This window comes from Embiotoca jacksoni, unplaced genomic scaffold (assembly GCF_022577435.1).
Source record: "Embiotoca jacksoni isolate LCO1_2020_lvr unplaced genomic scaffold, fEmbJac1.0.p SCAF_26, whole genome shotgun sequence".
NCBI lineage: Eukaryota > Metazoa > Chordata > Actinopteri > Embiotocidae > Embiotoca > Embiotoca jacksoni.
The window spans coordinates 5,635,741-5,649,308 of record NW_027185377.1 but is presented as its reverse complement, the minus strand read 5'-3'; the positions used below and the strand labels follow the sequence as shown (position 1 = coordinate 5,649,308).

At 42.6% G+C, this 13,568-nt stretch overlaps 1 protein-coding gene across 2 annotated transcripts; it reads right to left on the bottom strand.

Annotated features, from left to right (window-relative positions):
• Positions 1-339: 339 nt before the first annotated feature.
• On the bottom strand, positions 340-13,209 carry sncgb (synuclein, gamma b (breast cancer-specific protein 1)). 2 transcript variants are annotated; one of them, XM_069160313.1, is made up of 6 exons: positions 12,765-13,209; positions 7,118-7,159; positions 6,220-6,344; positions 5,394-5,411; positions 4,413-4,454; positions 340-2,893 (listed from the first exon to the last, which is right to left on the bottom strand). In XM_069160313.1, the coding sequence occupies exons 1-6, from the start codon at positions 12,883-12,885 to the stop codon at positions 2,885-2,887; spliced, it is 357 nt and encodes a 118-aa protein (XP_069016414.1). In that variant the 5' UTR covers positions 12,886-13,209; the 3' UTR covers positions 340-2,884. The 2 variants fall into 2 exon arrangements, with proteins under 2 accessions (XP_069016414.1, XP_069016415.1); XM_069160314.1 differs by lacking the exon at positions 5,394-5,411 and having other exon boundaries at positions 12,765-13,204.
• Positions 13,210-13,568: the final 359 nt, after the last annotated feature.

Genomic DNA, 13,568 nt, shown 5'->3' with positions numbered 1-13,568 from the left:
ATTCAAGTATTTGTTTTTTTTTAAAGTTTGTCCAAAGTATAATTTTTGTCAGCGTAGCTGTTGGCCTGCGTTAGAAGATCAATATCTTTGACTTGTCTGTGCATCTACAAAAGTAGCGGTAAAAATATCTGTTGGACTGATAAGAATAAATACAAAAGCTGCTGCATCACTTCCTCTCAGCTCTGTTTGCAAACGTTTCTCAGGCATTAAAGATCTACCCATTTTCTATTGGTTGATACGACCCTGACTGCAAGATCAACATGTCGAAGCACTTTTATTTTCCATTAGGCTCAACATTCGGCATCCCACCTCTTCAAAGAAATTCAAAGACACCTTGGCTGGATTTCAACAAAAACTTTTTAATTTCACTGGTACTGTTTATAAAATCAGCGAGTCTGCTTTGATGCCAACTTAAACATGGTGCGTGACTTGTGTATTTGTGGTAAGATTTGTGATTTGTGTGTTGTTTGGAGTGTGCTGTGCGTGTGTGTTAGTGCAAGTGTTGTGTGTTGCGTATGTGTGTGTGTGAATGTGAGATTGCTTGATAAGGCAACATGCAGTCATCAGTTTCCATTGGCCTCAAAGTAAAAACACACAAACCTGCTCCAAACACAAACACACACACACGCACAAACACGCGCGCGCACACACACACACGCACACATTTTGCTGGCTGAACTTGTTCTATGTTAACACACACATTTACGCACACACATACAGTGCATACAGACACACGCGCTGATGCCAGGCAGATAAGTAGTGAACGGTGGGGTGACACCGAGTGACAGGAGAAAGGAATCATCTGATTGGCTGAGACAGTTGATGGGCGGGAGCTCCAGAACAGCCAGGGTCAGACTAGTTAGTGTGAAAATAAAGAGTAAAAACAACTATATTACCCAGAATTCAAGCAATACATAGAACTATAGACAAAGCCGATCTATGATAAAACATCGAACCTTCACTGCTTCTCTAGCAGAAAGATTCCATCTCTGAAGGAATGTTTTCTTTGAATCACACAAATCTGAATAACTAACTGACCCAACTGCTTGTTTCCCTAATGCATGCAAACCAGTTTCACAATGACTAAAAAGCAACGACACAAGAACAACAGGTGATCATATTTCCTCTATCAATGGACATTTTGAGCATTTTTCAATCCCCTATGTTAAATTTTTCATTTTTATTTCCCCTTAAGTACACGAAAAAAACAAAACAAAACGTCCGTGTCTCATTTCTTCACATTTGGCACAAACGTTCACTTGAACTTAAGGATGAACTGACAAGAATTGAGTGGACAAAGGTCAAGGTTACAGTCAGCTCACATCCGTCTCATTTGTCTATCTCATTCTCGTGATATCTCGGGAAAACCTTGAGGGAATTTCTTCAAATTTGGCACAAACATTCACTTGGACTCAGGAATGAACTAGAATTTTGTGGTCAAAGGTCAAGGTCATTGTGAGTTCACAAAGTACATATATGGCCATAAATCAAGGATTCATTTCCTTCAAAGTCTTCATTACGGAAATCAAATGAGTCTGGATGTAAACTGTAACGTGACTGGTTGGTAGAGGCTTCGAGCCGCCGGACAGTAAAACTTGTTCTTTTTCTTTTTGTCTTTGCTCTTGATGCAAGTTTGAAATGAGCTGAGTTGGGAAAAAAAGAGATTTCAGGGATTTCCATGAATCCATATTTGAGTGTTATGATCAGAATCTGGGTGTTTAGAAACTCCAGTGTCAGTCACCTCTAAATAAACCAACAGTTTTTCCACTCTTAATTCATTCAGTTGGTTAAATTCTTAATTTAAAATGAAGAAAAAATATGATCTTTCTTCCCATTTTGACTTTGCTTCTTTAGCCAATACATATTTAACGTAATGGAGAGAGATTTGAAACTGCTCTTGCTTTCTCATGCATCACATCAACACAATTCACGTTGCCACTCTGACGGCTGAGATAAATGAGCACTGTGTATTGCTTCCATTGTAATAACCCTGTTTCTAAAAGCTGAGGCGGAACGAACACCAAGCCATACAAAGCTACACAGAACAGCTGCTACTCTATGGTTAACAACACGTGACAAGTCATTCTACACATCTGTGCATGCAGTCTAATCTAACTAACTACTGCACACGTAACAGAATGATATCTGTCTTCAATGCACAATTCCCTGCACAAGCCTCTGGAGAGTTATTTTATACACCTGCAGCTACACATGCACACACATATACAAGCTAACATGGACACACAGGCACACTGACTGCAGCTCACACACCCTCTCATGCCCTGCCTCTGTCACACAGTAAGTTATTGTTATTCATGTGGACTGGGGAGGCTTAACTGTATTTGCAGCACCCACACTTTAATTGTCACTCATTTGCCCTTTGTCTGTTTGTCTGTGCTGGCATTTATGGTATGTACTGTATGTGCGAGTGTTTCATGCATGTGCCTCATGAAGGTGTGTCTCTTTTGTTTGTGTGAACGTGTGTGTTTGTGTGTACGATTTCCCATTAGGTTGCTCGGCGTAACGGTTGGTAACAACACCAGGGTTCATATCAGGACGACACTAACGCACAGGTGAGGCGGGGCACGACGGGCAGTGGAGGAAAAGCTACAGGCTGCAGAAGATTAGAGGGAGGGTGGGGGTGGTTGGTGGGGGGGGCAGGGGATGTGACAGGGGTGGGGGATAGGGGGTTGGGGGGGGCATCAGGGAGTGACGAGGCAGCGGGGCGAGAGAGGGGCTGAGGTGCGGCATCTGGAAGAGTCTGTTTTAGTTGATTTTGGTTCCATAAAGTCACAAAAAAATATGTTGAACATCTGGAGTCTGGTACAGCGAGGCGAGAGGGGGCGAAGGGATGCCGGAGAGGACAGGATGGTCCTGGAGACAATTAATACCCCTGGAAGAGAGGAAACGAGGACAAGATAAAAAATAAAATAAAAATAAAAAACATATTAGTGGTGGAGGATGTATTCAGACCCTTTATGATGCAACAATATGATTTAAAAAAAAAAATGCCGTTAGAAGGCAAAGCAGCACTCCAAATATATAGTCTTATAGTTTTTTTGGTACATCAGTATTTCCTTTTTGTGCTAAATAAAAATTCTCTGTCACTTTTTGTTCCACTACATTAATCTGACAGCTGTTGTAATCAACTAGTGAACCCAGTGCTTCCCAACGTTTCTGGTTTGTGATTCCACATATTAGATGTCTATGAATTCTTGTCAGTGTCACTGAAGAGAATATCTGTCCTAAACTTCTCATGTTTCACAGTGTTTTGATTTCGATAGGGGCCTTTTTTTTCTTGCTCTTCATTCAAGACTTTTTAATCAATTTTGGAGAACTGTAGCTCCGTGTTTTGCTGATTGGATGCACGCAGGTTTGGTTTTGGTTATATCAGATCGGTATATTTAAGTCGGTCCTTCCCCCGTTCTGGTTGGATGTTTGACCTGAACTGTGTAGACTAGAGTTTGACACTAAAGTCAGTCCACTGCTGAAGGGTGAAACCAAGTTATGGCTGAACATGTAATGTGATAAGAAAACTTGGTCCAGTGCAGCATGCACACTGAGAATGGACTTTTCAGTGAAGTGTCTGACACTTCATCAGTCTCTCCACAGATTGTGGATTTTTTTTTTTAATGAGGGATGGGTAGATTTAATTTAAAGAATTTTTCAAGAAGTAAAGAAAACTTGTCTGGAGGGGATCTTTAAATTACAGAATTATTCATTCTTAATGTGTAAAAGCTAGTTTTATGTTCACCTGTATATGTTTTTTTTTTTTTTTTAAAGTGTATAAAGCCTTTTTGGCCACTTGTAGGAGCTGCCTAAAATAGGATAACTTGCCATAAATAATGTCACTTGAGTCAGCGTAATTTGGAGCTGAGGACTACAAGTCTAAACAAAAAAAAAAACAGTTGGCTTTACCTGACCTCTGTAGCCCACTCCTCATTTCTCTTTAAGGCTAGCAGCTCAAAGCTACATCAGCCACTACTGGAAGAACACACCCAAATCTTTAGCTGAGCTGGCAGAGGTGGAGTTGCATTGTGGGTAATGAACACAGCAGATTTGATAATAACGAAGAATGAAAGGTAGAAGAAAGACATGATTTGCAGTTTTATGGTATCTGTTTCGATAGTCTGCCTACTGAGCAGTAAACACAGCTGTCACGTACGGTGAATGTAGAAAAACATCTGATAACATCCTCATAAATGTAGTGAAGCAAAGTAAAAAGTCTCACATTATTCAAATACCGGGATATAAAGATCACTTAAATAAATGTATTGTACTTTAATAAGATATTTATGACTTTCCACCTTCATATTAATGCTGCGCAGAAGTGTCACCCATAATTTGATCTGACTGAGTTGCTGCATATAAATGATCTACTCTGCTTTAATCGCAGCAGCATTCCAACTTACCTCTCCTCCTTCCCCGCCCTGCTCCATTCCTCCGTACTCTCCCTGCAGGAGAACAAAAAAACAACCAAACAATGAGAATACATGATACACAAAAGAGAAGCGACGTGGACTTTTCTGTAAGGATGAAAAGATGAGGTGATGGCAGGGCGGAGGGCCTCAAGCACCAATGGCTATGTAGTTTGTATCAAGCTCTGACATAATAAAGCGGTTAAGACTTTAAAAAAAACATGCTGCACGGTTGAATCAACTCTTATTGTCATGCTTAAGAACGCGGAAAGACTTCTTTGGGCGGTTCAGTTTGTTGATTATAGCGTTACAGCAAGGAAGAATAAAAAAATAACGCCTGTCAGGTTTCTCGACCTTTTTCAGCCTGAGCGGTGCATGAGGCTATTTTGGTCTATTTTGGTGCATGCCATGAATATACTCACTGATGTGCCTCATCTGATGTGCTGGAAATGTTCCTGAGGGCTTGTATGTCACTTAATGTTACACAGAGGAGCTACGTGCTTAGAAATGGAGGATTTTAGTATCATTGTTGCTTAAATCACACAACTTAGTGAGCGTCTGAGAGGAAAATGTTAGTAATATTCAGAGGATGAAGTTATTAGATGTAATGTTTATATGCTGTTTTACAGTCTGTTATTTGATGCAAGCTTCAATACAAAACAACAAATACTGCGGGAATTTGACCGTTTTAAGCATCACAGCAGCTTGTGCTTCTCATTTTCCCTCCTGATGCTCACTTAGTCTGTTGGATAATGTACACCAACTTAACGCAATCCAGTACGACAGCCCTGCAATAAACCCTACCTGTAAACACGACCATTCTGCAGATTTATTGCAGGTTCTTGGAATTAGTCTGTGGAGGTGTACCTAACAAACTGGTCACTAGCATGCAGCGTATCCCCTCCCTGTCTCTCCATCACCTCAAGCCCACCCCAGCATGACCTATGACCCCACACTGTTTTGTCATATAGGCACCTCGTATACAGGCTCCTCCTATCAGGGAAACACAAATGAGACACAAACAACAAAAAAACAACAAAAGGTGAGAAAAGGGCAACACGACACAACACACGAGACAGAAGCGCTGCCACGATATTATAACACGGGAAGCAACACACACACACACACACACACACAAGACACGGAAACACAGTTAGAAAGACGTGCAGAAGAGACACAAATGTTAAATGTAAGAACATCTAACATTTGACAGGAGTTCAACACATAGGAGCAGAGCGAGGACCTTCAGTTTTAAGGGCTGAAAGTAAAGTATTTTGTGTAAGTTTAATGAGTCCGCATTTAATCATGGTTCAAAACGTTGCCAATGAAGTTCACATATATACAAAATTATGTGTTTTAAGTTGTTCTTATAGTCATTTTTGTTCTGAAAAAACTAGGTGATCAATCATTTTAGACAGAATCGATCATGAACTTATCATTTATTAAGTTTAAAATGCCGAGAATTATTACATTTCAGCTTCTCAAAATGAGAAGATTTGCTGATTCTCTGTTTAATGTCATTGTACTGTTGGACATGCAGACAAAAAAAACAAGATGTCACATTGAGTACTAGGACATTTTTTTTAAACTTTTTTTCTACATGATCTAGATTCAACAATGAATCAAATATAACTCATCATTATTTAATGATAATCATTATTTGAAACCCCGAGGGAATCCCACTTATTCAGAATAGAGGAATGAGGCTGTTGGTGTCACCCAACGTTAGGTAGGTAGGTAGGTATATACTTTATTAATCCCCGAGGGGAAATTTTTTTACCATGTTACCATGGTAACTGACCTGGTTGATCAGCCCGGTTGACGCAGCGACGTTCTCGACTCCCTCCACATTACCCTGCGACACTTCGTTGGCCCCGGCAACCGCTGTGTCTCCAACAATGTTGGCCTGATCAGTCCTGTTGGCCACTGAGACAATAAGAGTGGAGGAAGGTCATAAACGGAAACACACACACACACACACACACACACACACACACAAACACACAGACAGACAGACAGACAGACAGACATGGTCCCATTCATGACCTTGATGTTCTGTGTCCGACTTAGTGCAAACTGTGTTGTTTCACTGGCTTCTTTCAGATCGATAGAAAAGCCTTGTAACTCATTGGGCAGTTAACCGACGTACATTTTGCCAAAGCAACAACTTGGTCCTGATCCTTGAAGCCTTTTTCTCTTCTAAAAATACAATATACAGCTTGAAAACACCTCAGATGAAGCATATATGGGCTCAGTAACTCCACTCTGAGGTCTGAGGTAGATTAATTGCTTCTCTTTTGTTTTGTAAAAATCAAAGCATCGAATCTGAACGCTGTGTTCAGGTGCATCTATGGATGTAATAATCCTATCATCTACACTTGTTTATTGATATACTGCTTAATACAGTTCATACCAAAGCATCATATCTGAGCACTTCATATCTTTTGTATGCAGAAATCTTAAATTGTGAAGCAACCGTTAACCAAAGTAGCCAGATAAATGGAGAAAAAAGTTATATTGAAACTGCAAAGTACACACAGGCCTGTAGAGGACAAAAATGAAACTACTTTGAGCCATGTGATTTACAGGAAAATGAAACTTATAGCAGAACACAGGGTTGGGCTTACTAAATAAGTTTTGCATCATGTGACCGGAGCAGTGATGTCACAAATGGGGCTAAAACATACAGCTTTTCTTACCTGTGTTTACTGATGACACAACTCCCTCCTTTGTCTTACTGCCTGCAGACCAAAGACAAAACGTTAAAATCACATTCATCATGTATGTTTCACTGCAACAGAAAAGTGCCATACAATTCCATTGTTTTCATAGCTTTCTCAAATGTTTTTTCCATTTTGTTTAGTCAATTTAGCTTTGTTGTTTTATTTGTTCGATTAAGTTGTATTTAATTTTTTTTTTAGTTTTTCTATGATTTTTATTCCTCAATAAAATTAAACCGTGACACGAAAACGATGATGTAACGAATTCGCATTAATGAATAATTTTGTAACGAGAAGACAGTTTGTTATAATCATGCTGCCCACACATCACAAGTCATGATCAAGGCCGCAGGTTGCTGCAGCACCACCTGGCGGATATTAGAGTACCTGCATGCATAAAACTACAAACACATTTTAATATTAATATTAACAAATAGCAATAAGTAAATTAATTTTTTTTTGTCGGTCATGTTCATATTCTAATAGTATTTTGATTTCAGTTGGCATAGACATATATATATATATAAGCTTACCACTACATCAGATCAGATATATATATATATATATATATATATATATATATATACACATGTCTATGGTCAATAGTCGAGTATGGGTTCCCGGAAATGATGTCAGAGGTCAGACCGCAAACAGCTCAAGGGTCTAAGGTTACGTAACAAACAACCACAACAGCTGTTAAAAAAAAAATTAAATTAATTTTTTTTTTTTTTTTAAAACAAAACTGCGACAGAAAAGCATATTTAAGATTTCTTTATGAATTCATGGACATAAAGGAAAACCTAGCGGGTCCGAATCAACAACTAACATCAGCAACTGCAGCACAGACGACGACTAACGAGCACGTCATCCACTTCGTAAGGGAGCGTGGAGGAGACAAAGATAACGGCTAACAGCACCAAAAGTGGACGAGGAGAGTACGCAGGATACGGTTGACCAGGTAAGGCTTATTTGTCTTTAGTATTTCATGCACTACTGCAATTCAGGAGGCGGAGCTCAGCTTTACCGCTTGCATGAAGATACTGGTATCATGGAGGCATTGTGCTGGAAACAACCCTCTCCTGGGCTTTTAAGGGTTAAAGGCAGAAAATTACAACACAAATAAGTAGAGTAGAAAACTTCAAAGTGCAAAGACCTGTGAATGCTGATGTGTGTTTGTTTTTAAATGTTTTAAATGTACATTTTTGTCAAGAGGAAACGTTTGTCACTTTGTGTCAGACAAAAAAAAAGTTATTTCAAAAGTAGGATTTGAAGTTGCATGCAAATTGGCCAGATTTAGTTAAATGTCCCTGAGATGAGCAGAGTAATAACTAAATGCTGCCTGGCAGCGTTTTGTTGTGAGTCAGGGACCACTTGGTAAACCCCTGAATACGGACTATATCAGTGGTTGATGCTCTTATCAGTAAGATGTTTTGTATATGTCTTTATTGACAGATAGAGCAGAGCTGCTGCTGTGTCATGCTTGTGTCTACTTTGTGTTTGCTTGCTACCAAATCATCACTTGCTTTGCCATAAAATAACAGTGTCAGTGGTCGCGGTTTCATCATCAACATTTATTGCATAAATCTGACTTTCCTGTGAGTAAGTGCTCAACTGCTGGTGTGTGTGTGTGTGTGTGTGTGTGTGTGTGTGTGTGTGTGCAGCCTTTTTTTTTTTTTTTTTTTTTTTTTGTCAGTTTCTTACAAGATTATTTCATAGACAAATATAAAGGATTGTTTGATATGGGTGTTGAGGGAGGTGCAACAAGTTCCCACAGCTATGATGATAATAATAATATAAAAGGACTTTACTGCAGAGAAGTGTTACATCGAGGTGATAACGTTGCTTAATTTCGAGTCAGAAACATCTTAAATGTAAAATCCGAGTGATATTTAACTGTTGTGTGTGTGTGTGTGTGTGTGTGTGTGTGTGTTTGTTTGTCAGCAGGTTCACAGTAAAACTACCGGCCCAATTTTTATGAAATTTGGTGGAAGGGTGTAACACAGATCAAGAAGGAACTAATATAATTTTGGAACGGATTGCAGGTGGATCCCCGAATTATTTTTCACTCTCGTTAACAGTGTGAGGCATTGCCACGCATGTTAAACCTGATCCTGATCTGATGTAGTGGTAAGCTTATTGTGCCACTTGCTATTGCTGTCGCGCAGTGTGCCGCTGCTGTTCACGAGTTTGTAATGCGCGCTTGGTATTTCAGGTCATCTGGCTTAGCAGTTAGCGACGACCTCTGCCTCTCCCTCTGCTTCTCTGTCCTGCTCAGTGTGTCAGATGTTTAGACATATCTAAGCTGGTGATGCCTCTCGACACTCTGACGAAGCATTGTCAGAGTGTCGCTTCAGCAGTATCCATCTCTGTTTCTAAAAATACATTCGAAGACCTACTTTCTCTCCGTGTCCTTCCAGTGTGACTGATTTGTTCTCGGTGGTTTTAAAAAATAAAAAAAATAAAATAATAATAATCTGCTTGGACTGTTGAATTTTCTGTTATTTCTCCCTTTCAACATTGAGAACTCCGTGTTTGATGTTGAAGAGCTGTAAAAAGCTCTGCAGACTTGCTAACTTCCCTCCCTGTTCTCATTACAGTATGATCCCTAGCAGATTATAAATTGTGGTTATATAATCTGCCAGAGTGTGAGCGATACAAGGTGGGAAATATCTGCTCTGAAAGATGAAAGGCAATATTGGGAGAAACGTAGAAACTAAGGAAGGAAAATGTGTGTGCAGAACGTCTCTGCTGTCACGCGCATGCAGATGCTGCCGCTTACACTCTCCTGCATCCAACCATCATCGCTGCCTCCTGCTTCCCTCCATCTCTCTGCACGCTCCCTGTGGTACATGAGCCACGTGCCTGAGTACTGAGCAGTACTGCAGTACAGCCCAGCGCGCACACACACACACACACACACACACACACACACACACACACACACACACACACACACACACACACACACACACACACTGCAATGACACAGCTTCTTTCTCTCAGTTAACTGAGGGAGCCCCTGAATTGTCACTGCACCCTGTCAATATCTGTATTTGAGCCTGTGGTGATCCGTCTGTCGCAAAAGCGACAAACTGTATCTTTGAAAGAGTGTTTCCCTTCCCAGGAAACCTTTGGGTCCCTTTTATCATTTGAATCGTAAAGGGAAAAAAAAGTAGGAAGAAGCGCACAGTACTAGAACAGGAACGCAATTGTTGAAATAATCCCGATAATAAATGATAATCCTGATCGAACTGCCACCTGAATAGATGAAGATTGCATGGATTAGTGTTTGAAGGCTTTTTCCTATTATGAAATAATGTATTACTGGCACAAAAATATGGCTTTAGTCATTCCCCCCCGAGGAGGATTTGAGCTTTAGCAGTCCTGATGAGATGGAAGCTCTGATTTGTCCTGTATTTATGAAAAATCCTATAAAAGATGTGACTTTTATGGGGTTTTTTTTGTATTAAATAGTAGCTCTGTTAAAGCGCAAATCATTTTCTGAAAATGACTTGAGCCATAATTTCATTATCAATGCAGAAAATCCACACCTACAATTTTTTTATTTTGTGTAATTTTGACCAACCATTCAAAAGGAACCTAAAAACAACGAGATGAAATCACGGGAGCTGTTCTGTGGCAGCTTGTGTTCAGTGACCTGTGAGATTTTGTTTTAATTTAATCACAGAACATGTCCCGCAGTCTGTCCAAGTCCAGCCTGGGTCTGAAAGCCGACGTGCAAATCGTGATGCCGCGTACCCACGTTCACACGCTGACGTACGCACTCTGCTGCAGGGAGATACAGTTCTTTATCGCAGCCATCGACCCTCCTCGCTTCAGTGATCACATCCCCTCTCCCTCCTCTGTTCCTCTCATCTGGATTTCCTCTTCCTCCACCCTTCACCACCGCCGCCACCTCCTCCTCCTCCTCCTCCTCTCCTTCACCTGAGCTCGTCACCACTCTCTACTCTCTCGGGAACATCCAGTGAGTCCCGTCTCTCCACCTCCGTCATTCCCTCCATCGTGACATGTCAACTGTCTTCCTCTTCCATGTGTTCGCTCAGGAGCCACGAGACTAGAGGCTCAAAGCTTATTGTGACATAACAGCCCTCCTCCCTTCTCTCTCTCCCCCTCTTTTTCTCTTTCTGTCCCCGCATCCCTCCATTCTCCCGTCTTTCCCTGGGGTGGTGGTTTGTGTGTGTGTGTGTGTGTGTGTGTGTGTGTGTGTGTGTGTGTGTGTGTGTGTGTGTGTGTGTAGGGGGGGGGGGTGTTGGGGTTGTTTAAGCGCTGTAGGGGGAGGAAGGTGGGTTAGTCATCTAAGCAGCACTCACTGGCAGGCAAGTCCTGCTGCTGCGACGCCACGAACTCTCGCACACGCACGTTCTCAACGTAGGGATGGGGTGAGCGTAGGCCGCAGGAGGGTGGGGGGGATGATGGGAGAGCAAATTGCTGCAGTGCTCAAGTGATCCTTGCCCTGTCTACCTCCACCCTCCACTCCACACTTGTGACATCGACTCGTGCCTTCACACCACCAATTTTTTTTTTTTTTTTTCTCATAATGAGAAAGATCCTGAAGCTGCTGCGTGACTGTCAGTCGGACCGCAGACGACGAACACTTCCACTCCGCTAACTCCTCCTCACCCTCCCTCTTACTTTGGCACCCCCCTCCCCCTCTGAGGCGGCCTAAAAGCCTGGTACGGGCGGGGGGAGGGAGGGAGGGGGGGGGGGTAACCTTGAGATGTGACGCAGTCGCTGCATGAGCTAAAATAATCGTGCAGTAAAACAACAGCAGGACCGCGAAGCATCAGAGCATCTGAAGCCTCTTTAATGTGTGTTCGCTCATATTTTCTGTTATTTGAATTTCTCTCTCTCCTCATAGTCTTGCATCTTTCTCTGAATGATCAATTTTTTTTCAAACCTCTGTGTGACCTTAAATGCGAAGCGTGTCAAATTGTATATTTCACACGCGCGTATGTATATATATATATACCTTTAAATGTAGGTCATGGCTATTCTGTAAAACGTAACTCTTCTCCGCTGCCTTCGCTGCACCGACTCCATCACTAGACGTCCTTCGGCCACCTGCCTCACGAACCGTTGATTGTGAGTTGTGTTGGGACTCTGCAGCGTCCCTCTTTCTTACCCTCCTCTCCTCTTTCGCTTTTCATTTTTTTTTATTTTTATTTTTTTTATTTTTACACAAGACAAACCGGTCCTCCGCCAGTTACTCTCCTGCTACCCAGTTACAACTATTTCCACCTGCCTCTCCATCTAACCCCGCCACCCCCCCCCCCCACCCTCGGCCCTGCACCAGACCTGCAGCAGTATCCTGCCCCCTCTTTCCTTCTTCCTCTTCCTATTCCTCCTCTTCCTCCTCTTCGTCCCCCTTCCCCTCCCCCTCCCGCTGTTCCTCTCACTTCTCAGTAGTCCCAGACACTGACACCCATGGGACTCCCCCCCTTCCCCCCCCCCCACCCTTCCACCCCTCATCAAACAATCCAAAAACACGAGGCAACTCGACATGCACACCGAAAAATTAGGACATCTCCTGGCAGTACTTAACCAATTTCCTCTCCTTTTTTTTTTTCTCCCCCCTGCGTCTCCACCGGCAGAATGTGTCACGTACCTACATACATCACCCCTTCCTTGGTCTTAGCTGCTGCCTCCTCCATGCCTGCTTTGGTCTTCTCGGCGGCGGCCACCACCCCCTCCTTGGCCATGGAGAACCCCTTCATCAGTACATCCATCTTGGGCGACGAGACGGCTGGGCTCCCCTGCTCCAAACGGGCCTGGCTGGCTGGCTGGCTGGCTGGTGCTTACAGTGAGTGTGCAGAAGAGATGATGTGGGATGTCAGAGTGTGTGTCTGTGTGAGTGCGAGTGCGAGTGCGAGTGTGTGTGTGTGTGTGTGTGTATATGTATGTGTGTGTGTATGTGTGTGTGTGTGTGTGTGTGTGTGAGTGTGTGTGTGAGTGTGTGTGTGTGTGTGTGTGTGTGACGGCCGGTGGCTCCTCCTCCCTTTGGTGCTACAGCAGAGGGCTGAGAGGAACGCACAGCAGGGCTACAGCACGCAGACTGAGAGAAAGAGGGGGGAGGAAGCAGCCGGTATGCACGAGATGGAGAGAAGAGGAGGAGGAGGAGGAGGAGGAGGAGGAGGAGGAGAGGCGGCCGGATGCTGCAGCATTTTCAAGTCATGCAGCAACCCCGCCCCTCAACCATCCCTCCACTCTCATCCATCTTTCTCCTGATGATTCACACTCATGCTCAGCTCAGGCTCTGGCTTTCTGTCGGTATACTTTGATTGGCATGTAGCTCTGGACACACCTTTCTATATGCCGAGCTTGTGAGCACTGTTACATAACGTGCAGAGCTTCAGCACTGGAGGCAAGAGGATTTCTTTTTACGTCGTATGCCTTTGGAGAGTTTGTCATG